This window comes from Mollisia scopiformis (assembly GCF_001500285.1).
Source record: "Mollisia scopiformis unplaced genomic scaffold LY89scaffold_9, whole genome shotgun sequence".
Classification (NCBI taxonomy): domain Eukaryota; kingdom Fungi; phylum Ascomycota; class Leotiomycetes; order Helotiales; family Mollisiaceae; genus Mollisia; species Mollisia scopiformis.
In genome coordinates this window covers 858154-879093 of record NW_017263589.1, presented here as the reverse complement: position 1 = coordinate 879093, position 20940 = coordinate 858154, and the positions used below count along the sequence as shown (strand labels likewise).

General features: G+C 46.8%; 8 protein-coding genes across 8 annotated transcripts; 3 read left to right on the top strand and 5 right to left on the bottom strand.

Moving 5' to 3' along the window:
- Positions 1 to 1125: 1125 nt before the first annotated feature.
- LY89DRAFT_504942 (DnaJ-domain-containing protein) lies at positions 1126 to 3226 on the bottom strand. Its single transcript, XM_018208007.1, has 3 exons — positions 2788 to 3226; positions 1444 to 2705; positions 1126 to 1381 (listed from the first exon to the last, which is right to left on the bottom strand). Exons 1-3 carry the CDS (start codon positions 2891 to 2893, stop codon positions 1211 to 1213), a joined length of 1539 nt encoding a protein of 512 aa, XP_018073144.1. The 5' UTR covers positions 2894 to 3226; the 3' UTR covers positions 1126 to 1210.
- Positions 3227 to 3525: 299 nt separating this feature from the next.
- LY89DRAFT_582723 (UDP-4-keto-6-deoxy-glucose-3,5-epimerase/ UDP-4-keto-rhamnose-4-keto-reductase) lies at positions 3526 to 4510 on the bottom strand (the record flags this gene model as incomplete). Its single annotated transcript, XM_018209178.1, has 3 exons — positions 3526 to 3975; positions 4024 to 4373; positions 4429 to 4510. The coding sequence occupies 3 exons, from the start codon at positions 4508 to 4510 to the stop codon at positions 3526 to 3528; spliced, it is 882 nt and encodes a 293-aa protein (XP_018073143.1).
- A 1268-nt stretch (positions 4511 to 5778) lies between these two features.
- Positions 5779 to 6781, top strand: LY89DRAFT_582396 (putative solute carrier family 35 member E3; the record flags this gene model as incomplete). The annotated part of the gene is made up of 3 exons (XM_018209165.1): positions 5779 to 5902; positions 5962 to 6023; positions 6119 to 6781. 3 exons carry the CDS (start codon positions 5779 to 5781, stop codon positions 6779 to 6781), a joined length of 849 nt encoding a protein of 282 aa, XP_018073142.1.
- Positions 6782 to 7065: 284 nt separating this feature from the next.
- LY89DRAFT_582323 (TPT-domain-containing protein) lies at positions 7066 to 8171 on the bottom strand (the record flags this gene model as incomplete). Its single annotated transcript, XM_018209161.1, has 4 exons — positions 7066 to 7195; positions 7241 to 7690; positions 7742 to 7963; positions 8017 to 8171. 4 exons carry the CDS (start codon positions 8169 to 8171, stop codon positions 7066 to 7068), a joined length of 957 nt encoding a protein of 318 aa, XP_018073141.1.
- Positions 8172 to 8746: 575 nt separating this feature from the next.
- On the top strand, positions 8747 to 11014 carry LY89DRAFT_504931 (farnesyl-diphosphate farnesyltransferase). The gene is made up of 4 exons (XM_018208006.1): positions 8747 to 9191; positions 9242 to 10301; positions 10349 to 10531; positions 10579 to 11014. The coding sequence occupies exons 1-4, from the start codon at positions 9124 to 9126 to the stop codon at positions 10717 to 10719; spliced, it is 1452 nt and encodes a 483-aa protein (XP_018073140.1). The 5' UTR covers positions 8747 to 9123; the 3' UTR covers positions 10720 to 11014.
- A 1972-nt stretch (positions 11015 to 12986) lies between these two features.
- Positions 12987 to 14677, top strand: LY89DRAFT_505055 (uncharacterized protein). Its single transcript, XM_018208009.1, has 3 exons — positions 12987 to 13094; positions 13145 to 13853; positions 13903 to 14677. Exons 2-3 carry the CDS (start codon positions 13157 to 13159, stop codon positions 14358 to 14360), a joined length of 1155 nt encoding a protein of 384 aa, XP_018073139.1. The 5' UTR covers positions 12987 to 13094; positions 13145 to 13156; the 3' UTR covers positions 14361 to 14677.
- A 2105-nt stretch (positions 14678 to 16782) lies between these two features.
- LY89DRAFT_717320 (uncharacterized protein) lies at positions 16783 to 17782 on the bottom strand (the record flags this gene model as incomplete). The annotated part of the gene is made up of 5 exons (XM_018218337.1): positions 16783 to 17045; positions 17102 to 17284; positions 17340 to 17462; positions 17514 to 17642; positions 17729 to 17782. 5 exons carry the CDS (start codon positions 17780 to 17782, stop codon positions 16899 to 16901), a joined length of 636 nt encoding a protein of 211 aa, XP_018073138.1. The 3' UTR covers positions 16783 to 16898.
- Positions 17783 to 19730: 1948 nt separating this feature from the next.
- On the bottom strand, positions 19731 to 20881 carry LY89DRAFT_504870 (uncharacterized protein). The gene is made up of 2 exons (XM_018208004.1): positions 20430 to 20881; positions 19731 to 20366 (listed from the first exon to the last, which is right to left on the bottom strand). The coding sequence occupies exons 1-2, from the start codon at positions 20663 to 20665 to the stop codon at positions 19946 to 19948; spliced, it is 657 nt and encodes a 218-aa protein (XP_018073137.1). The 5' UTR covers positions 20666 to 20881; the 3' UTR covers positions 19731 to 19945.
- Positions 20882 to 20940: the final 59 nt, after the last annotated feature.

Below are 20940 nucleotides of genomic sequence, written 5' to 3'. Positions count from 1 at the left end.
CTTACTCTCAAGCTACACTATAAAGTACTCAATAAACTCCTTTTCCCCAAGCATTTCCTCCTTCAACTCTAATATTAGTTAATTAACTTCCAGAAAGTCATAGATCGGCTGTCACAATCACGTTCCTGGGACCCTGCGGTGTCCCAGGATACAGAGGGATCCTGGGAGTGCGTATCCCAGAGCACGTAGGGGCCCAGGGGACATGCGGAACCATTGGTTGTTTAATGGGGTAAACAACCAGACGGCTTATTGGATGGAGGAATGAGCGACCAGTGGGTCACGAGACTAGCGTCACGAGACTGCAAGCTTTGCTAGACAGCTAGCAAAGCGCGCGCGACATGCAAGATGTCTTGCACGTCTTGCATACCTTGCGAGTAGCGACTATATAGGACTGGCATTCCTGCCATTAGATAGGAGCTTTGTGCTCAACTTGATTAAGTTTTCCTAACTACAATATCATTGCCTTATCTTACTTCATTCACCATACCAACCCACGTGACCTTACCAGGGTAAGGAGAGAGTCGTGACATCGGCGTTAATCCGAGGTGGCCTCCAAATACGTTTCCGCCCCCTTTTTATTAGCTCTTTCTTTTCTTTATTTAAATAACTTCTTTACCGCTTTCGTAATAATATATTATTTAAATAATATATTTTTTTAAATAATTTTTATTATTTTTTTAATATATTTTTTTAAATAATTTTTATTATTTTTTTAATATATTTTTTTAAATAATAATTTCTGTTTTTAATTAATTAATTTTATTTATAAAATAAATAAAATAAAATAAATGAAAAATTTTTTTTAATTTTTTAATTTTTTTCGTTTTTAATTTAATTAAAATATATATTAAAAGTTCGGCTACGCTTATCCGTAAAGCAGAATAAAAAGTAGACTTCTTAATGTGCGTAGCCGTGACCCCCGTGGAGGAGCTGAGCACGATCTTGTCCAATTTAGATAAAAGTGCCATGCTTACCACGATTGCTCTCACAGTGGAAGTTCTACCGGTACCCCCTACGCCTCCTAGGTACAGCTTTACCTGATCTTCGACCATTGTGGTGGATTTGGCTCGATCGAAGTGGTACACTCCATTTATAACGATACCTACATACTGTACGTACAAGCACTCTCAATCTATCTACCATGCAAGCTCAAGCACCGCTAAACGTAATCCAACACGCGAAAAACAAAACCCCCAACCTTCATCTAGCTCTACGAACGAGGCACGTTCGGAGCATCAGCCGCCGTCTTCTCAGCCGCGTGTCCGACATCCGCACCCTTCTTATCTTTAGATTTCTTCTTTGTTTCTTTCTTTGCTGCTGCTTCGGCGACGAGTTGTTCGAAGGCCATGTAATCGCCTTCTTCTTCTGGGTTACGTTGCGCCTTTATTCTTGTTAGTTTCCCAACATAATATATGAAAGGGGATAAGGGGAGGGGGAACATACCTTCTGGAAAATCTCCCCGATAATAACTAAAGCCTGAGCACGCTCCAATCTCTTATGCAGCGAGACCTTCTTGTCGTTCAGAACCTCGTCACATACATCCCTCAACACGCTCTGGATCTCGAATTTACTGCCTCGCCACGCCGCCGTGAGGATCTTGCCTGTGACGCGACGTTCGTACTCGCTCTTCTTTTCATCAGTCCACTCTTCACCTCCTTTCTCTTCGGCTTTGGCCATCTCTTCCATGGTCATCTGGGCGTCGATTGCGGAGGATATTGTGTTCCAGGTCTCCTTGGCGAGGGTACCTTTATCCTTTAGTCGCGAGAAGAAACCGCCGATTCCGAGGAACTTTTGGGATTTGAGGAGGGCGGTGGCTTTTTGCATATAGGTTGTGCCAATGGCGTGTAGGATATCCAGACCAAAGCTTTCCATCTTCAGGTTCTCAACCTCCAACCGAGTCTTCTCTTGGAAAGCCTTTGTGACATCTGCCTCCTTGCCGGTTTCTGTCCATACCGAGATTCGATCCACGAGTTTCTTGGCCAGGGTATCAACTCTCTCTTGTCTAACTCTTGCTCGTTCCTTCTCGTACGCAGCTAACTCTTCCCGTTGAGCCTTCGACAAGCCACCCTTCTTCTTTTCCTTCTTCCTTAACTCCTTCTCCTCTTCTGTGAGTCCCGCAGCATTGAGCTGTGCGTCCTCTTCCGTCTTATCCATAATAGCTTGTCGTATCGGGATGCCCTGCCGTCTCGGTGTGCTCGTCCCGCTCGCCGAAGCAGAAGGCGTCGGACTCGAAGCTCCCTTCTCAGGCGCCAATGTACTCGCCGTCGAGAACTTCTCCGAATCCACCGTCTCCGCCACGCTCGGTGCCGGTACGCCTCCTCCAATATTAACCTTACTGCTACCCTCGCCGCTCACACTCGCAGCTTGTTCCTGCCTCGCCTTCTCCTCTGCCAGACTAGCTTTCTTGGCTTCTGCCTCCCCAGGAAATTCCTCCGCCCCTTCTCCCTCTTGCTCTTGCATCGTGATGTCCATCGTCTTGGTGAGGTCTTTCATGAGACTGATCTCTCCAATCAGGTCTACGAATGCCTCGCCGCCGAATATGGTGCCGAAGAACTCTGCTGGGTCCGCGAAACCTTCTGAAGGCAGGGCTTGGTCTTTGCCATATTTGTCGTAGGCTTTGCGGAGGTCGGTGTTGGAGAGGACTTGGTAGGCTTCACCGATCTCTTGGAAGCGTGCGTGGGCAGTTTCGTCGCCGGGGTTCTTGTCTGGGGAGAGGAGGTTAGCTGTGATGAAGGGGAGTAAGTCGCAGGTGAAGATCAAGCTGGCAGCATGCAAGGAAGGTCGTACCTGGATGCGTTACGATGGCGAGCTTTCGATAGGCCTTTTTTATATCTAATTCACTCGCATTCGGGCTCACCCCTAGAGCATCGTAATACGTTGTGTCGACGACCATCGCGCCGGTGGTTGATCGGACTGGCTTTTCGTATTATGAAGACCAAGAAAAGAAAATCGTTCCAGAAGCTCTTCTTGCGCAGGTTGCCTATCAACTAGCCAGTCCCAAAGTTGACGTTGAAAACGAGAAAAGGAGAGGAAAATGAATCGAGAGGCTGGCCTTGTGCAAGTTGCTGTAACCTAGACTGTGCCACTGTTGACGTTGAAGATGAGGCTGGGCTGGCTCGTGTTGTCGGAAACAATGACGAAGGCAAGGCTCGTCTCGTTTAATCGCATGGAGGGGCAATTTTACCTGCGCCCGGTGGAGACGACTACGAATCCGGGCAGAGAATGTTCATTCACGCAATAAAGTATAGTTGAATGGAATTATGTTCTGATTGTCTGTTACGCAGATGATCTAGACTCGGTGCGGAGGAAAATATGATGCAGAACCAACCAATGTCCCACTTCCATGTGGTACAATATGTCTACTACCTCTGAAAAGTTGAGACATGCATCAACTCACCGCACAATTCACAGAAGGATAATTCTTGTCTTTTATTTTTGCTCAACAAAAGCTAAAAAGCTCATTTTAGAATTCTAAGATTCTCAACCACTTTCTTGCCATTCAGTGCAAGGGATATCATTTCGCATTTATTTCACACCCGCAGCATGCATGCGCTGGAAGCAGCCCTTGTAAGCCTCGTGAACCTCGGGAACCTCGAAGTTGTATTCCTTGAGCTTCTTGATGAGCTTAGTGGTGTCGAGCTTGCAGTTGCTTCGGCCGGCCTTGATGACCTTGGCTTGCTCCTCCAATGTGAAGTTCTTCCAGGTGAAGTCTGGTCGGACGAATTCCTTAAAGAGGGACAGCACCTCGTTGTGGGAGATGGCACCTGGGTTAGTGAAGTTGTAGATGCCAGTATCCTTGTGCTCGGCCATGAGGATGGAGGCAGGGAGGAGATCGTGGAGGATGGTGTTGGAGTTGGGGATATCGACGACACGCTCGTACTTGGCGATCTTGGTGACGAAGTTACGGGAGTGGAGGTCGTCGCTGACTGGCATACGAAGTCTAAGGATCAAGCAGTTGCTGTAGTTTTTCATGATCTAGGTACCATTAGCTTCTGCAGTGCTGAATATGTTAGATTTGCTTACCTCCTCAACGTGTGCCTTGGTCTCGGAGTAGAAAGAACCATCAAAGTTGGCCTTGTCGGTCTCGAGGAAACCTGGGCCACCAATTGGGTGCTTGTCATCGTAGGCGTAGATGCATCCAGTAGCAAAGACAGTGATGTGGATTCCCTTCTCGTAGCAGCAATCGGCCAAGTTAATGGTACCGATAACGTTGTTTCTAATGGTCTCCTCCTTGTGATCCTCGCACCAATCGACATTGGGTCTGCCAGTGGAACCAGCAGCATTGAGGACGTGGGTGGGCTTGTATTTCTCGAGCTCAGCAATGACAGCTTCTCTGTTCTGCATGCGAACCGTGGTGGAATAGACCTTCTTTCCTGCAGAATTGTGAGCTGAGCTGCGGTGGTACTGGGTGGCGGGGGCATTTCTTACCCTGGCTCTCGAGGAGAGTCTTCAAGTGACCAGCAACCCATCCTTCACCACCCCATATGAGGAAGACGTTCTCAGAAGACATGATTGCGGTATGGAATTGTTATTGGGAGGTATTTGTGTGATGTGGAGGAAACGAAAGTGGTTGTCGGTGAGGACAATTAAATGTTGTGAAGAGAGGCGGTAGCGTGGGGATTTGTAAACCCCTCCAGAGTCCCCTTGCATCGCATACGAATCTCAGTCTAGCCTTTTTAGAGAGCTTACATGAACCGTTCGTGATACGAGGTAAATTATATTTCTATACGTCCTATAATTGTACTCATATAACCTAGATATATGTATACATCTAATTGTACTTCACCTTTCCAGACTTTTTGCTAGTCTTGAAGATTGTTATGAAGCTGTTCATGATCATGTAAATTGTGGGTTTTGACGATTGCCAGGTCACCGCCTTTCCAGCCTCAGGGGTCATAAGAGGGGAGCAACAGAGAGAACACCCGAGGTATGATTGGACGATTCGACCAGAGAAATATTGATATCAAATCGCTTTCATCCCAATCTGTTGAGGAACTTGAGGCGGACATATGAAGTAAAATGTCTGACTTCGTACAAATTATCCCAAAATAGAAATATACTTCGACTATCATCTTACATTAAATTACCTAGCACTTCTCCAACTTTTAGATCAGCAGCGATAATTCGCCACCGGCGCAGCTCCGAGGCACAAACACATGTGCATTCATGATTGATTGCTACAACTCACAATTGCAATTATTGAACAGAAAACTCGAATGAATACAACCACGAGCCTCAGCTGGACACCGGCAAGCCCCAATCCGAGTTTAATTTCACGTCTCCTATTTTCGAAAGTTATCCGAGAGGCGCAACGAGGCTTGGCGCATGCTTTTTCGGCGGACACATCTCGAAACGACGCTCTCTCCTGAACAAACCTCCCAGTGCTATTTCACGCGGCGCGCCTTCATAATTTTTTCACATCGACGACCTTTCACTCCATCTTGGATCTTCCAGGCCCTGATTCTTCGCTTATGAGTCGCTTCTCTTCTGCTGTGTAGCCTTTAATCACCTTCGTTTCTTCGCTCGTATTCCACAACGTCCTCAATCTCAGCCGCATTCACAAAACCTCGGCCAGGCCAGATACCCATCACATGATCCAAAACACTCATCATGCCCTCTGAAAACGAATCCGAGAACGCCATCCCTTTGCTCGACGTCGAGGCTCAGCGGGAAGGCGACATCAAGAGCTTCGATGCAGAGCCTTCCGTGCCGGCACTTCCCACACCAGCCAGCAATGCAGCGGTGCGGAAAAAGTTCCTGATCTGGACGGCTATCAATATGGCATCTACGATTGGGATTGTATTTACGAATAAGGCTATTTTCAACGATCCGAATTTCAAGATGATGCAGACTTCGTTTGCGTGTTTTCATTTTATATGTACTGGGCTGACGTTGTATGTTGGTAAGTCGAGCTATTTCGAGAGCCCCTGAAAAAATGGGTTGTTGCTAAAGAGAAGTCAGTTTCGAGACCGAGGATAGGAGCTTTTGTTCCTAAACGAGCTGGTATTGTCGAGATGCTGCCTGTACGTTGCCGTGCTTTACTACATCCATCCAATATCAAAATCACCTACCCCGTGATCTCCCCTTCCCCCAAACGAAAAGACTAACACACCCCAAGCTAGCCTTCTCAATGTGCCTCAACGTCGTCCTCCCCAACCTCTCCCTCGCCTTCAGCACCGTAACCGTCTACCAACTCTGTCGCGTCCTGCTCACCCCCATGACCGCCATCATAAACTTCGTCTTCTACCACGCCACCATCCCCGTCAACGCGGCTCTGGCCCTCATCCCGGTGTGCCTCGGCGTAGGAATAACATCCTACTACGACATCAAGCCCTCATCCGAGCCCACCACCGTAGAAAACACTTCCTTAACAGGAGTCATCTTTGCTCTATCCGGCGTCCTCGCTTCGTCCGCATACACGGTCCTCATCGGCGCCTACCACAAGAAACTCTCCATGTCGTCCTCCCAGCTCTTGTTGAACCAAGCCCCCATCTCGTCCGTGATGTTGATGTTCGCGATCCCGATCGTGGACAAGATCCCGGATCTGACGATCGTGCCCGAGTATCGGTGGGCCATGATCGTGATGAGCGGCGGCTTCGCGAGTTTGATCAATATCAGCCAGTTTTTTATCGTGGCGGGTAGTGGGCCGGTGAGTAGTACGGTGGTGGGGCATTTGAAGACGGTCAGTATTGTGGGGATTGGGTGGGCGGTGAGTGGGAAGAGTGTTACGGATATGAGTGCGTTGGGGGTTTTGATGACGATTGGGGGGATTGTTGTGTGAGTCTTCCTCTTCCCTTTCCCCCTTTGTTCCTGTTTGAGGAAGATACTAATGAGAGAATAGATACTCGTACATCATGTTGAACCGACCGAGAAAGTAGAGCGATGTAGTGAGAAGCTGACTGACTTGGAGTGTAAAAAGGGGTAGGTGGGCATAGAAGTCCTAAAGATTTAGGATAGAAAAACTCATTCATGTATGTTCATTTGTTACGATAGAGACGCGGATAATCTTTTTTGCATTATAATTATTCATGGTGTGTTTTCCTTTCTTGTGTACATAACTGAAGCTCATCGTTGGGAGAGCTGGCTATATAATGTAGCGCCTCCAAGCGCGAGAATGATACCTAACGCATCTTTTGCTGTGAGCATCCTTCCTTCGCTCATCCAGCCGTATGTGAGGATGATGATTGTTTTGACGCTACAATTTTAGCTAAGATCTGAATGTTTGAGGGGAAAGGCTTACTTTGAAGCGACGTTGAAAGTTAGCGCGCTCATTCGTCCGATGATCAGGAATTGGGAGAGGTTTAGAGCCGCTGCCGCAAGACCAGACAAAAACAAAGCGATGAGCGTGTCGTTCGGTATAATTGAGAAGTCCGGAACAGTGTCGAAGAACGGAACCAGAAAAGCCAGCAGTAAAACGGATATTGGGGCTTGGTTCAACAACAGCTGTGGACTTGAGACCGCGAAGTCCTTCATCTTCTTCCCGATCCACACTTGGTAGAATGCTGTAACTGTGAAAGCAGCAACTGCTATCGATACACCCAGCGCTGTGGTTCCGGTTGCTCCGGAATTTGTAAGAGCAACGCCAATACAGAGACTGGCTAAAGCACCGATTGTAGCCCCTGATATTGATTTTCCGAGGAAGAAGTATTGTAGGACTGCGACGCAGGGCGTAGTCATGATTTTGGCTAACCTGGTAGATTGTTAGCCCTGGGCAACTGAAACGATGGGTCTGTAGGCTCACTGGTAGAAGCCAATTGAATTGTATGCCAAACTCAAGTTTCCAAGAACGAGGAATCCTGCAAAGAAGGCGCAGAGAGGTATCATCTGCAGGAACGGGAGTCGTATTGGCACAAAGAGGTTGAAGGGCGACCTGCTCGCTACCCATAAGACGATCGATGTGCAAGTGAAATGCCACATGGCGAACAATATTTGCATGTTTTTGAGTTGCTTGTCTTTTAATATCCTGTTGGCACCGAGTCAGTCTGCCGTATTGACCTGTACTTGGGAGCAACGAACCAGTTGTTCAAAAAGACCAGTATAACTGTACTGGCAATATTCAGGCAGATGCAAAACCCGTCAATCACTTTCCCCCATGGCCCCTTTTGTGGTTTCCCTCCTTCCTTCGATGCTGGCGGAGAGGAATTTCTCCTCTCTTCCGCCAGCAATCCCATCTTGTTCATCTCAAGATCCTCATCGGGTGGAGTGTCGGCGACCATGACCACGGTTGGCTTTGGAATCTTGGCGTCGTCGAGGCTGACGATCGCATGCGACTTCGTAGATGTGTCCAACAGTTCTTTCCCAACGCTACGAATCCAAAGAAAGAGAGAAGCAAAAAACCAGATGCTATATCATGGTTCAACAAAAGGTAATAGAACACATCAGCAATTCAGCATTCCGTGAAGAATGCGATGCGATTCCTAGGAGATGGCTGCATGGCTACTTTTTGACATACAAACGAAATTGCTGCGCCCTGCATTAAGCTGACAGCAAGGCTGAAGATGCAGGAAAGGACCCTGAATAGCGCAACGGCTGTGATTGGTCTCAAATTCTGCTTGCTGATTGGCGAGAGCTGAACAGTCCGTCGGGGCAAACGAGCAATTCCAAGCAAATCTGAAGAATTATCACTGTGCCATTGAGTTGAAAAGAGGCATAATATTTTTGCATCAATAATTTCCTCCGATACTGTTTGCGTTACTCCGTAGGACGGACTTTACATACGTTTGGTGCCGAGAAATAAATTGTTTAGCTTTTGGGGTTCTAGTGCTGGCCCGCGGAGAGACTTTAATTCGACCCCGTTGGGACAACCGGCGGTGGAGCTTGACCGACCTTGAAAAAGAGGAGAGTGTACGAAGGATAAAAGCACAATATACTCCTCTCCATTCCCATCTGCCAATGCTCAACTCGATTTTCTGAGAGCTCCGTCGAGTTATACAGAATCGTTTGCAACCACCTTCGTGTCATTTCGTCTGAAATGAACTGTTTGTTTTTCGTCGCGACACCACAAATTTTGCTATAATTTCAAACCCAGCTTACTACTCCACCTTCGCAACATCACCACATTTTACGAACCCACCATTCACCTGCGACGTATCTCACCACATCCTTCTCTGCTCTACTTTCACAATGGGTCTTGCCAGTCAGCTGCTGTATTATTCGGTCCACCCGAATCAACTGAGATCCATCTTGCAATGGTATGCCTCAAGACCGCCGACTCCCCACACCATAGCTAATTGAAGTTTAGGAAATTATGGCACGACCCAGTTCACACGAGAAATCCAGACAAAGAGTCGCCTACTCTGCGAGAATGCTTCAAATACCTCAATCTGACCAGTCGGAGTTTCAGTTCGGTCATCCAAGAGCTCAACCCAGAACTTCTCGTCCCAGTCGCATTGTTTTACCTCATCCTGCGCGGCCTCGACACAATCGAAGATGATATGACAATACCTCTAGAGAACAAGGAGCCGCACCTGAGGAACTTTCAAAATATCCTAGAGCAAGATGGTTGGACGTACACTGAGAATGGTCCCAACGAAAAGGACAGGGAATTGCTTGTACATTTCGACGTCGTGGTCACAGAGTTCAAGTTGGTCAAGCCAGCATACAAAGCGATCATCAAGGATATCACGGACAAGATGGGCAATGGAATGGCGGACTATGCGAACAACGCGGAGCACAACGTCAATGGGGTCAACACAATCAAAGACTACGAGTTGTACTGTCATTATGTGGCAGGACTGGTTGGAGACGGTCTGACGAGATTATTCGTTGAGGCCAATCTTGCAAACCAAGCTCTTCTCAAGCGCCCAGAGCTCTCGGAATCCATGGGTCAATTCTTGCAAAAGACGAACATCATTCGTGATATCCGAGAAGATTTCGACGACAAGAGACGATTCTGGCCCAAGGAGATTTGGTCCAAGCACGTTACCAACTTTGAAGATCTTTTCGAGCCCAAGAACCTCCAAGTCGCGCTGAATTGCAGTTCGGAGATGGTCCTAAACTCTCTCAAGCACGCCGATGAATGTCTGTTCTACATGGCTGCCATCAAGGATCAGAGTGTGTTCAATTTCGTCGCAATCCCGCAGGCGATGGCTATCGCAACACTGGAGCTCGTTTTCCAGAACCCAGAGGTCTTCAAGAAGAATGTGAAGATCACCAAGGGCGATGCCTGTCAATTGATGATGGAGTCTTCACAGAATCTGAAAACAGTCAGCGAGATCTTCAAACGATACGTCCGAAGGATACACAAGAAGAACAATCCCAAGGATCCCAACTTCCTCGAGATCAGCATTGCTTGTGGAAAGGTATGTGTGATCTTGTAAGATTACGGTAGTGGTACTGATTTAGACAGGTCGAGCAATTCATCGAGTCCATCTTCCCAACACAAGATCCCAAAGCACTCGCTCTTCTTCACAAGGGCGAAATTGCCCCGGAAGACGCGAGGAAGAAGGCCGAGAGTGCCGAGGCAAACAAGGATGTCATGTACCTCATGCTCGCCGTTTTCGGTACTCTTTTAGTCATCTCTGCATTGATGGTACGTCCCTTCGCATCTATCACTTTCCACTCACTCACACAGATCAGATCGGAGCAGCCTACCTCGCCGGCGCCCGCTTCGACGTTGCAGTCAACGAACTCAAGAAAGGCAAGATCTTCCCCAAATTCGACAAAGGCAGCGAAGAGGCCCAAGGAATCGCACAGCAATACGACCATGGCGAACTATGATTGCTTTTCATCCTTTCGAACTGGTTTCATGTTTCTACTACTTAGGCCTTAATATTTTGGCCAACTCATAGGGTGAGTTAGGGCGCAACGTGGCGTGTGATTAGGTCGAGAGCATGCAATGCTGTATTATATGTCTGGCTAGGCGGATGATCAATATCTCGCTGAGTAATGCACATAATGAGTTTTATAACGTGTACTGACTTTCCTCTTGCCTCTTTTTCGTCCGTCCCCTTTTCCCTTTTTCTCTTTTTGGGGTTTGTGAAGTGTCAAGAGAACGAAAATAGCACGGATGTCAAATTGCAACTATTGTCTCTTCAATGACTGTTGGTTGTGCCGAAGATGTGCTGATATTGAAGTGCGATTGCCTGTGATGGGACGATGACCGTGTTTCCTATCCTCTGTTTGGTGGGGAGGAATGGTTGTTGGATTGCTTACATATGTATGAACGTATCCGGACTATGATATGTGGTCAAGTGGCTTTTGAAAGTAGAAAGACTAGTGTGTTTTTGGCTGTTGATGGAATTTTGAGAATGGATCGGTTTTTCGGGCTACAGTAGTTGTAACTCCGTTTATATTTGATGATTGGCAGCTAGCCTGTATTGTGCCAAGAACAAGGGGACTCTTGACTTGGGTTTTGGAGATATCTATCGTTCTTGAAGATGGCAAGTTCGATATAAATACACATCTTTGATAGATGATGATACGTTCTACACAGCGAGAAGCAAGTCTCATGGCTCGTTCCAAAGATATAATAGGTTGAGCAGAAAAGTACCTCTTTATGTTCGTTTCTCTTCCAATGGCCTGTGAACATGCATGGTTTAGTCGTCATCAAATCCAAGTCCAAGTCCACTTGTTCCAAACTCAATTTTCATTTTGTCATTTCCAACCAGAGTAGAAAGTGAACCAAGCCCGCGCTTACTTAAGCCGGCGTGAATAGCAAGCCCGACGGGGTCGAGCGGAAGCATTCCGTTCTCTCACAACCTTCTAGGAAATCTTGACTTGACACAACATCAAAGATTGTACTTCTGCGTACGGTACAGTCAAAAAATACATACACACATGTACTCAGTGCGAACTGTCCAGTCGTGCCGACCCATGTCGTTGCACAGCCTCGCCACCTTGCTTATGTACACCTGCATCACACAGCCTCACCCCGCCGAGCAGGACTCGCTATACAACATCACGATGCCACCACTGCCTTCGAGCGCAATCATTCCAATGTCTAGGCTCTGGCACTTCCTCTTAACGGTTTAAAAAATAATGGTCGTACCCTTTGGAGTCGGAGTAGGCGATTTCATCGCAGTTGGCTCTCTCATATCGAAGATATCAGTAGAACTTCAAAAGGTCAGTCTGCAGCCTCGTTTACGTTCTCTGCCGGCCTCTGATTCCTTCGATTTAGAATGGTGAAGCAGCTCCCGAATTTCAGTCTCTTCTTATCGAGCTCGAAGCTCTTGATCGGGCTCTCCGCCAGCTGCAAGACTTGCAGCCTTCTCAACATGAACTCCTACAACTCAACTCGATACGTGCCACCGCGCTCGCATGCGCACGACCCCTTCAAGACTTCCTGAACAAGATATCAAAGTTTGAACCAAGGTTGGGGACATTCGCTGTCAAGGATAATAGGTTTAAAGGCTTTCCACGGAGAATGCAATGGAGATTGCTTTTCAAGGACGATGTGGTGCAGTTGAGATCTATTCTGGGAAGCCACGTCAATACGATCAATTTACTGCTCATGACGCAGACAGTACGATCGATTACGATAGCTGAGAATGATCGTGCTGAGGCTGTCTCCGGATTGGAAAGGAAGATCATGTTACATCGTGGATTATTGGAAGATGTGAAGGGCAAAATGACGGATCTCAAGAAGCAACATTCTGAAGCGAATGTATTACTGCAAGGTCAGACGACCGTACTTCAGAGTCTTAAGACGACAAGTGACACAATCACTGCAAAGTTGGAAGACCACGATAGTAAACTGGAAGAAGTTCGTTCATCAACAGATGCTGCTGGACAGAAGGCGGCTTCCATCTTATCAACAACGACAGACATTCTTACCCTCATCACGTCTGGACTCTCGACGCTTCATTCTATTGCACTGCAACTGGCGAGGACATTCGAGCTTTGCACGAAATTCACTACCGAGATGAGGACAGCGATGGCGGAACTCCTGCAAAGGTTCTGGGTGCTGCAAACCGCACTCAATCGCATTGAACGAGCGATTCCCAAGCAGATCAGTCTTCCAACACTCCAATTCACGGATGCATTTGGGGATACCATGGCTTTACCCTACCAACTATGCCAGAAATGGTCAACTTTTCGGGAACTACTTCGCATTATGTATACCGATCGCCAAGGCTGGTTTCGAATCGATCTAGGCCAGTATCTGATAATGAATGCTCGAGGTGATCGGCTGATTAAAAAAAAGGCTTGGCAAAATATGGTCAAAGAGGGTGATCACCTGTCAATGTGTGTTGCCCTCGATGATCTCTTAGCTACCGAAGGCCATTGTCCGTTTCCTAGCTGCCAGGCTTTGTTAGACAATGCTGAAATTAGAAATGGGGGTAAAGTATGTCCTGAATGTGGTCGATGGGCATTGTCAACACCACCGCCAACGACGAAATCGGTGCATCAAAAGCTTCCCCTGTTGGACTACGAATACATTGAGCCGCATGATCTTCGCGAAGATCTGGACAATACTGAAGACGTGGAAATCTATCGACAAATATATGTTCAAGCCCGAGCCATCACCAAGGAAAATATAAAATCTGGAATCGACGCTGAGCAACGTGGTCGTGGCTCTGTTCCCTCTGAAAATACACGAACGATTCGTATAGTCTCGCCTCCCCGTGAGAAACCCGAGGAGAAGCCTATAAAGGGCATTCTTCGCCGACCTAGAGACAAGTTTCCTGAAGACCCGGCTCCCATTAGGGAGGGCGTTGCTCCATTGAAAGATGGGAAGAAAGATATACCACCAGACGCTCGGTGGACTAAGATCAGTCGGAAGCTTGTAAACCCTGCAGCTCTGGAGGCAGGGAAAGAAAGATTTGAGGCGAGGGATGACTTCGTCATTGTATTGAGAGTATTGTCGAGAGAAGAAATCCAGGCTTACGCAGATGTAACTCAGAGGATTAGAGGTTTGTCAAACCGTCACTTTCATGAGTGCGAATAGCTGACGAGGTCCAGCAACAAAGGGGTCTAGCGACAAAAAGCCCGCCACTCGTGCTAATGTAGGCGATCGAGATGAAAGACAACCTAGATCCTCGAGACATCGTCATAAGCAAGAGAGGCAACATCGCCAGTATCCAGAAAGGCAATACCGCTCTACCATCGATGATGCGAACTCAATTCGACTAGCACTTGAACAGAAGCAGAGCAGGTTATCTGTCCCTGTCCGACTGCCTGATTACATGCGAGACAGCCGCGCATCCACAACTTCTGCAACAAGACATGACTCCACAGGCTACAGAGCGGATGAGGATACCGATTACGATGGAATTCAATACACCAATCCATCAGACCTGGTGCGTGATGATTTGGAACGAACAGCAGAGCATTCAAACCATCCCCTACGAGCACGTCGCTCTGAAGTAAGTATCAGAACGAAGATTGTTACAGAAACGGGCCGGGATTCAAAAATTTGAGTAGGGACAGAGCGTACGGGGTAATTTTCGCCGACTTTTTTGCAGTGCTTTGTGGCTCGTTTTCTTAGCCACAGCTAAACTTGCGGTCTAACATTGGCCCGCCGCTCTTTTGCTATCCAAACTTCTAAACATGGCGAGTAGCTTCAGCGCCTTTCAGTGTAGTCTTTTGTCGATCGAAGATCGATTTTCAAGAGAACGTCTGCCTCTATGTCTTCCCTGCTGGAGTAGAGTTATCCTAGAAGAAACTCGAAAGGGGATTATACCGGCTAGAAATTAAGAATGACAGCCTCCTAGATCCACCAACATCGTGGTTACTGTTGTAGAGTCTACGGGATCTTGTAACAAAACGTTTAGTTTGGAATTACTTGAGAAAGCATAGATGTAGGCCACGATCTTTCACAATGTAACCCAATTCATATTTCGAACTTGCTTGGTCATTGTAATCCATTGCTAGGCGTCAAGCTCGTGGAACTGTTCATATTTCAAGTCAACGGATTTACCGTGATGGGTTTGGGGGTTTAGTCAGTTGCATCCGAGAGTTCTTTCCAAGTTCAGGTTGCCAATCATAAATTTCTTCTTACAGAGACTTTTGCTGTTTCGTTGGCTACTTGTAATGTTTTGTGAAAACCAGATTCACCACCAGCTGTCAAAAACTTCACAGATTATGACTGTGGGGGAGAACTCCTTGTTCAGTGACCAATGGTATAAATCATGGCTACCCTTTAGTTCAAAGGCTGACGCTTGATCATGAACCTTTGTCTGAGGTTTGAAAACTCTGTCTGTTGATAGGGAAGTTTGATTTGTGTATAAAAAAAGAACGTGTTTACTGTACCACTATAACGAGAAGTAAGCTGAGAGAATTGTCCTAGCTGCGGAGACAATGAAGTTGTTGTACAATTGTCAGGAAGATATTCTTGCCTGGCGAATAGTCACCCTGGTAGATTTCTGGGTAATCTCGACTCAACAGACAGAAGAATTGAGTAGAGTGAAGTCTGAAGAGGCTTCACATAGCATTATTCTGGGTCATTCACCAGATATGATTCTTACAATTTTCCTATGTGAGAGAGAGACTACGCTTATAAATCTAACTTTCCTGACCATCCCTTCCCTCCTTCTACAACCACACACGCTTTTCCGTCATCACTTCTCCTATCTACAATCTCACTTCAGCAACACAGATGCATTACTCTTCATTACTCTTCGGTCTTCCTCACCAAACCATACAATATTCAATATCTACCAGCGGCCAAGATGCAGCTCAAGCAGCTCACCAAGTTCACTCTTCATGCTCTGGTGCTCGCGCTCCTGTCACCTCTTCCAGTCATCGCACTCCCAACCGATGATGCTAGAAACGCCCTCTCTGCTATCATTGCTGCTCGTCAGGTTAACACTGATCCCGATGGACGTCTCTCTTGCATTATCACCCAGAACCCCAACGAATGCACAATCCGAGTGACTCAGTTCTCCTGCACATCAGGAAGTGTAGCTGGTAAGTTTCCTCACACGCCGAATAGCAAGGCCTTTGCGTGATTTCCAAACTCACATGGCTTCTGCATCGTGTCTCCCTTTTTATAGTGCTAACTCGTAGAACAGTTTTCGACCCAGTTTGTAACGAACTCGATAGTGGCGAATGGCAAATTGATTATGGAAGTAAGTCACTACAACCTTTTCTATCCTTTCTCCAATTGTCTAACCCCGATCGATAACGCAGGCCATTCAAGCATCGACTCTCAACTCAAATGGACAATTGAATTAGATATCAACTCCGACTGGACAATCCCACCAACTGGATATTATGCTGGACATCCAGTCGGTCAGCAATGGAACATCGACAACTTTCAATGGCCAGTCTTCCGGGCTGTCATTGTTGATAAGTACTGCTAGATCTTACCCTTCACTTGTTAGGTCTTGGTCGGGAAAGATAAAGTAAGTTAGCTGTCAATTCGATTTTCAATTACGGTGACTGACATGCAGTAGACTAAAGACCTGGTGGTCTTACAGAGGTCTTGAAAGGATCTGGGAAGATTGACAAAGGGGTGAAGATTGGCGAAGGTGACACTGACGCTCTGCATGGTGGAATTCGAGTGAGAGGTTTCTCGATAGGAATGTACGCATGGCCTTCTTCCAATGACAAACATCTGATTTATAACCCTTAGAAATGTGCTTCATATTTCCCGTCGTGTCTCAAAATTGTGATCGGTGAATTTAGCTGAAGTGAAAAAACCTCAAGAGATAACACAATACAGATCGGGACTCACCTCACCAAGAGGTGACTTTTCAATATTCACCGTTATCATGAGATTATGCTTTGAGAATTTGTTTGCATTCTGCACTAGAGAGCATGCAAACTAGTCTATGCACACGATCATCAGGAGTAGAAACGCTATGAAGTAAACCTTTCTACAAGCAGAAAGAACGCCACAAACACCATCTTTGCCCACCAATTGTGTATGTAAGAAGCACGAAACCCATTGCGATCCCAGTAATTATCCTCCAACGCAAGAAGACCAAGGAGCAGAAACACGCCAGACTGAGAATCTAACAACTATGGTTGCGGACAACGACGTTGTAGCCGTCAGAGTCGAACTCTTGCCCACCAGTCAAGTCGTTGTGTGTACATTGGAAGACCATGTCCCATGCATATGAGGCAAGGTAACCGCAGTTTGGCGAGATAGGATACATGTTCTTTACAGAAGTTTAGCTTGTGATATTGAAGTCGATAGCGAGGAAAGGAAACTTACATCGTTGCAGAGCCAGATACCGTCACCTCGGGAGCAGGTAAGCATGACACACCAGCGTGGGCCTCCGTCAACGTAGCAATCACCATCACCAAGAACGCTCAACTTGTTGATAGCATCATACAAGTAAGGGATCCAGGCTGGGCCCCAGTTCTGAGCATTGACGGGATAGCAGAGCATGTTGGTCTTTATACATAATGATTAGCTTTCGTTGTCAGCAAGAAGCATAAGTGGAAGTTACCTTGCTGCGAGGAACAAGCTCGACGTTGCTGTCACGAGCAGCCAGGTGGGTTGCGACCGAATCGGGGATGATGACATTGGCAACAACCTCAGGATACAACTCGGAGAATTGATCGTAGATTTCCTGAAACGCGTCAGCTTTGGTGATTAGGTGAGTCGTATGCATTAGTCTTACATCGGCAGTACCATTGAGTTCAACATAGACGCCATGGATGGGACCCTTGAATCTCAACACTCCGTTGTTTCCATCGTTGAAGACATCAACGGTGCGAGACACTGGGCCTGGTAGGCTGGCAGCGAGAACCTGGGGTTGACAGCCGTTAGCAGTTGCTCTTGTTGAGCGTGAAGCCATAGACTGTGGAGCCATTGACGTGTTAAAGAGCAGCTTACCATGGTGATCAAGGTGAGGAAGACCGCAAGGATCTTCATCATTGACTTTGTCATTGTTGACAATTGCAGAGAGTTCGTAGAGAACAATGAACAATCAATGAGTGCTTGCTTGGTAAGGGGAAGGTAGGAGGCAAGAGGTTATAAAGGATCGGAGTGATGAACTTTTGTGAATGAGGTGATTGTTGTGGGACGCGGAGGAAGACAAGCAGTCGAAGAGGGCTCAGAACCGCTAGCGTGCCCTGAGACGAAGCCCTAATCGGCAGAAAGAGAGGGAGGGCTCGAAAATAAGGAAGAAAGCACTAGCGTATGAGAATCACATTGACCGACACTGGAGCTATGTGAAGTGAGGCTATCGTTACTCCAAGAACACTCCACAAGAGCCAATTTCATCAATGGTTATCAAAGACAGCAAGCAATTGTACTCCTATCCTCCTTGGGATGCTTTCTCTCGATCCCAATGAAGCGAGCTTAATTTTGACTATGTTCATGCCAGACTTGTACTTGGGAACTTGTTGCTTGCCCCAGTTCATTTCTTGGTAATTTGGCTTGCAGACTTTCAACCAAGTTCAACGTGCAGGCACCAACGCGCTGAATCAAGCATTAAGTCAAAAGCAGCGAATTGGAACAAAGAGCAGACAGAACTAACGGGCACAAAGGAAAACCTAGTACACTTCGAAGAACATTCATGCAAATTCTCCTCCTCAACACAGCCACCGGCCTTCGAAACACGAATGTCAAATGGTCTCTTCCTCATTCCCTGACTGAACTTTCGGTAATTTCTCAGACTCTTCTTCATTTCTCCCCTCTCGAAGTCTTGTTATTCAACAACCCAGGGACAGTTTGAGGAAGAGATTGACAGCCTTCCGAATATCTACAAACTTCCTCCAGCAGTGAAAGGTCTATATTAATGATTAATACTCGCTGCTATGCTTTGGTTCTCTTGTTACACAGCAACAGCATCTTCGTTTGTGTTGGAATGGAGATGTAGCGGTGTTGTGGATAATACGAGATGGAGTACCCATAGCTGACCATGCCATCTCTGGCTGTTGGTGGCTCATAGCCGCCTATAACCCTAGTCGTTTCACACTAAATGCGAAGATACTCTGTTCGATTTATGGTCTTTCTTTTTTCGCAAGTGCATTCTATCTCCCGCTCCCTGGCTGGACTCAGGAGCAGACGTGTATTGTTTTCCACTGGTGTCTACTTCAGTCTCGTCTTCAGAGGGATAACCAAACAGGCTTGCCATATCTATATCGTCTAAGACACGGTCCTCGGTCTCTGATGATATTTTTGATCGATTCATCATGCCGCCATGGAAGTCGTGCTCATCAGCAGCTGAAATCAGTTCCTGCGTCCCGTCTTCATCTCTGTCCCAGTGGCTCAAATAATCCAAGTAGACATCCCCACGTCTCTTGCTCGAGCTTTCAAGATTGAAATACCCTGCCCAGTCTGGGTCATTCAACTCAGGGCTCGTATACTGGACCACAATATCCTTTCCCTTCTGTGGAAGGACTGTGAACAAGATACTCGGACGCCATGATACGGTATATTTTCTACCATGCCCAAGATAATCAGGAGCCCCGATCACGACTTCTATTTTCTCGAAAGGGCAGCCCAGCTTTTCGGCGCAAAGGTATCGTGCAAGACGTCGAACCGTGATGATATCGGCTTCGAGATGAGTGATATGATGGTGTCCATGGTTTACGTCAAGATACAATTTCACTGCTGTTAAGCTCGGAAACTCCGCAACAGTAGTGATGTAGGTAATGCTCTACGTTGGTATTAGGATTCTTCGACAAATACGGAGAATAGGATTCATAGATATACCGAGATAGATAGATCAGTAGTCAAAGAGACTATATTAGGACAGGCATCCGAGATGATGCTTAACTCTTTTGCAGTGTGCGGCCTGTGCAAACCGGCAGGAGGGAATGGATAACGTGGTCGATGGTAGCAAAGTCTCTTCAACGCTGGACCTTGCTGAGTAATAGCCTATTTGGATACATGAAGTGTCGCATTAACTAGATGCAATTCAACCAACCCCTTGATCTTCCACATAAATCGATCCAAAATCAGGGTGGCCTCTTGGATATCCTCTGCTCTACAGAAGTTCTCTATCTTTAGAGTCTTAAGTCTCGTGGGTAAGCCTCGCAGCTTCTCTACGAACCGAAGCATCTGTTCACCACGAAGTTCAAGGTGTTCGATTCGCGACTAGTTCTAAAAACTGTTTGGAATCAGGGTCCTATGCTTTGAGTGGCTCTCGTAAACAAGCTCTCGCACACGAGGAAGTTGGTTCCCTACTTCGACACATATGTCATGCGTTCCGTGTTCGAGTGAATCCATTGAATAAGTCGCTGACGGGTCGCGGAGATGCAGGATCTCGAGGTTGGGGCAACTCATCAAGACTTCTTTGATGCGTCCGGTTGACTCTCGCTCATTGTAGTCGATATTGAGCTCGATGAATCGGATACTTTTACATCCCGAAAGATCATCAAGAAGACTGAGACCATCTCGTGGAGAGGTCATGTAGGGTGTATCTCCAAGCTCAAGGTTCTCGATATAAATTGCACATTCGGGGTGGTTCGTCGAAAGACAGTCTAAGACTGTCTTTGGAATAGATTCTTCCCACGAAGACCAACTGTTAAAGATTAGTGGAGAGTTGCACGACTGTTATCGAAGTGGACGGAGAGGGGCAACAAACTGAACGATATCCAACTGCTTCATCTCTGCTAGCAATTTCTCCAAGAATTCCCAATCGAACCCCGAGCCCCTGATCGTCAAATCACGAGCAAAATCAACTATTCTTCGTCGAAGATTACTACGCAAGCCGTCCATTTCCGAACAAGTGTGCTTTCTCAGCTTTTCTGGGGTAATCACTGCAGTGCGGTGCAATATGGGTACCTCCAGATGAAAGAATTGTTTGCCGACGAGGCACATAACAGGCAAAGCCTTGGGGTCATTCAAGTGAACCTTTGAAGAGTGAGTAAATGCCACGCAACAATAAGAGTGGATAGAACGGGTACCTGCTTCAATATCATGAGCAGGATGTCGTCTGGCAACGAAGACAATCTGACAGCCATCTCGAGGTTCTTTCGAGGGAAGGGGGAACGACGTAGACTCGTAGGATCTTGACGTCTGATTCACTTATCAAAATATTGAACACTTCATAAAATTTGTTAGAAGTTTGGACATGTCGCGGAGTATTGCTCGGA

What these genes read in the sequence shown, in the direction of transcription:
- LY89DRAFT_504942 (XM_018208007.1), bottom strand. Translation starts at nt 2,893, where the DNA reads ATGGTCGTCGACACAACGTATTACGATGCTCTAGGGGTGAGCCCGAAT. An exon ending in CGCCATCGTAACGCATCCAG is followed by an intron (nt 2,706 to 2,787) that starts GTACGACCTTCC and finishes TCCTCTCCCCAG; the next exon opens with ACAAGAACCCCGGCGACGAA. An exon ending in TCGGGGAGATTTTCCAGAAG is followed by an intron (nt 1,382 to 1,443) that starts GTATGTTCCCCC and finishes ACAAGAATAAAG; the next exon opens with GCGCAACGTAACCCAGAAGA.
- LY89DRAFT_504931 (XM_018208006.1), top strand. Translation starts at nt 9,124, where the DNA reads ATGGGTCTTGCCAGTCAGCTGCTGTATTATTCGGTCCACCCGAATCAA. An exon ending in CTGAGATCCATCTTGCAATG is followed by an intron (nt 9,192 to 9,241) that starts GTATGCCTCAAG and finishes ATTGAAGTTTAG; the next exon opens with GAAATTATGGCACGACCCAG. An exon ending in TCAGCATTGCTTGTGGAAAG is followed by an intron (nt 10,302 to 10,348) that starts GTATGTGTGATC and finishes TGATTTAGACAG; the next exon opens with GTCGAGCAATTCATCGAGTC.
- LY89DRAFT_505055 (XM_018208009.1), top strand. Translation starts at nt 13,157, where the DNA reads ATGGTCAAAGAGGGTGATCACCTGTCAATGTGTGTTGCCCTCGATGAT. An exon ending in TGTAACTCAGAGGATTAGAG is followed by an intron (nt 13,854 to 13,902) that starts GTTTGTCAAACC and finishes GACGAGGTCCAG; the next exon opens with CAACAAAGGGGTCTAGCGAC.
- LY89DRAFT_504870 (XM_018208004.1), bottom strand. Translation starts at nt 20,665, where the DNA reads ATGTGCCTCGTCGGCAAACAATTCTTTCATCTGGAGGTACCCATATTG. An exon ending in AAGCAGTTGGATATCGTTCA is followed by an intron (nt 20,367 to 20,429) that starts GTTTGTTGCCCC and finishes AATCTTTAACAG; the next exon opens with TTGGTCTTCGTGGGAAGAAT.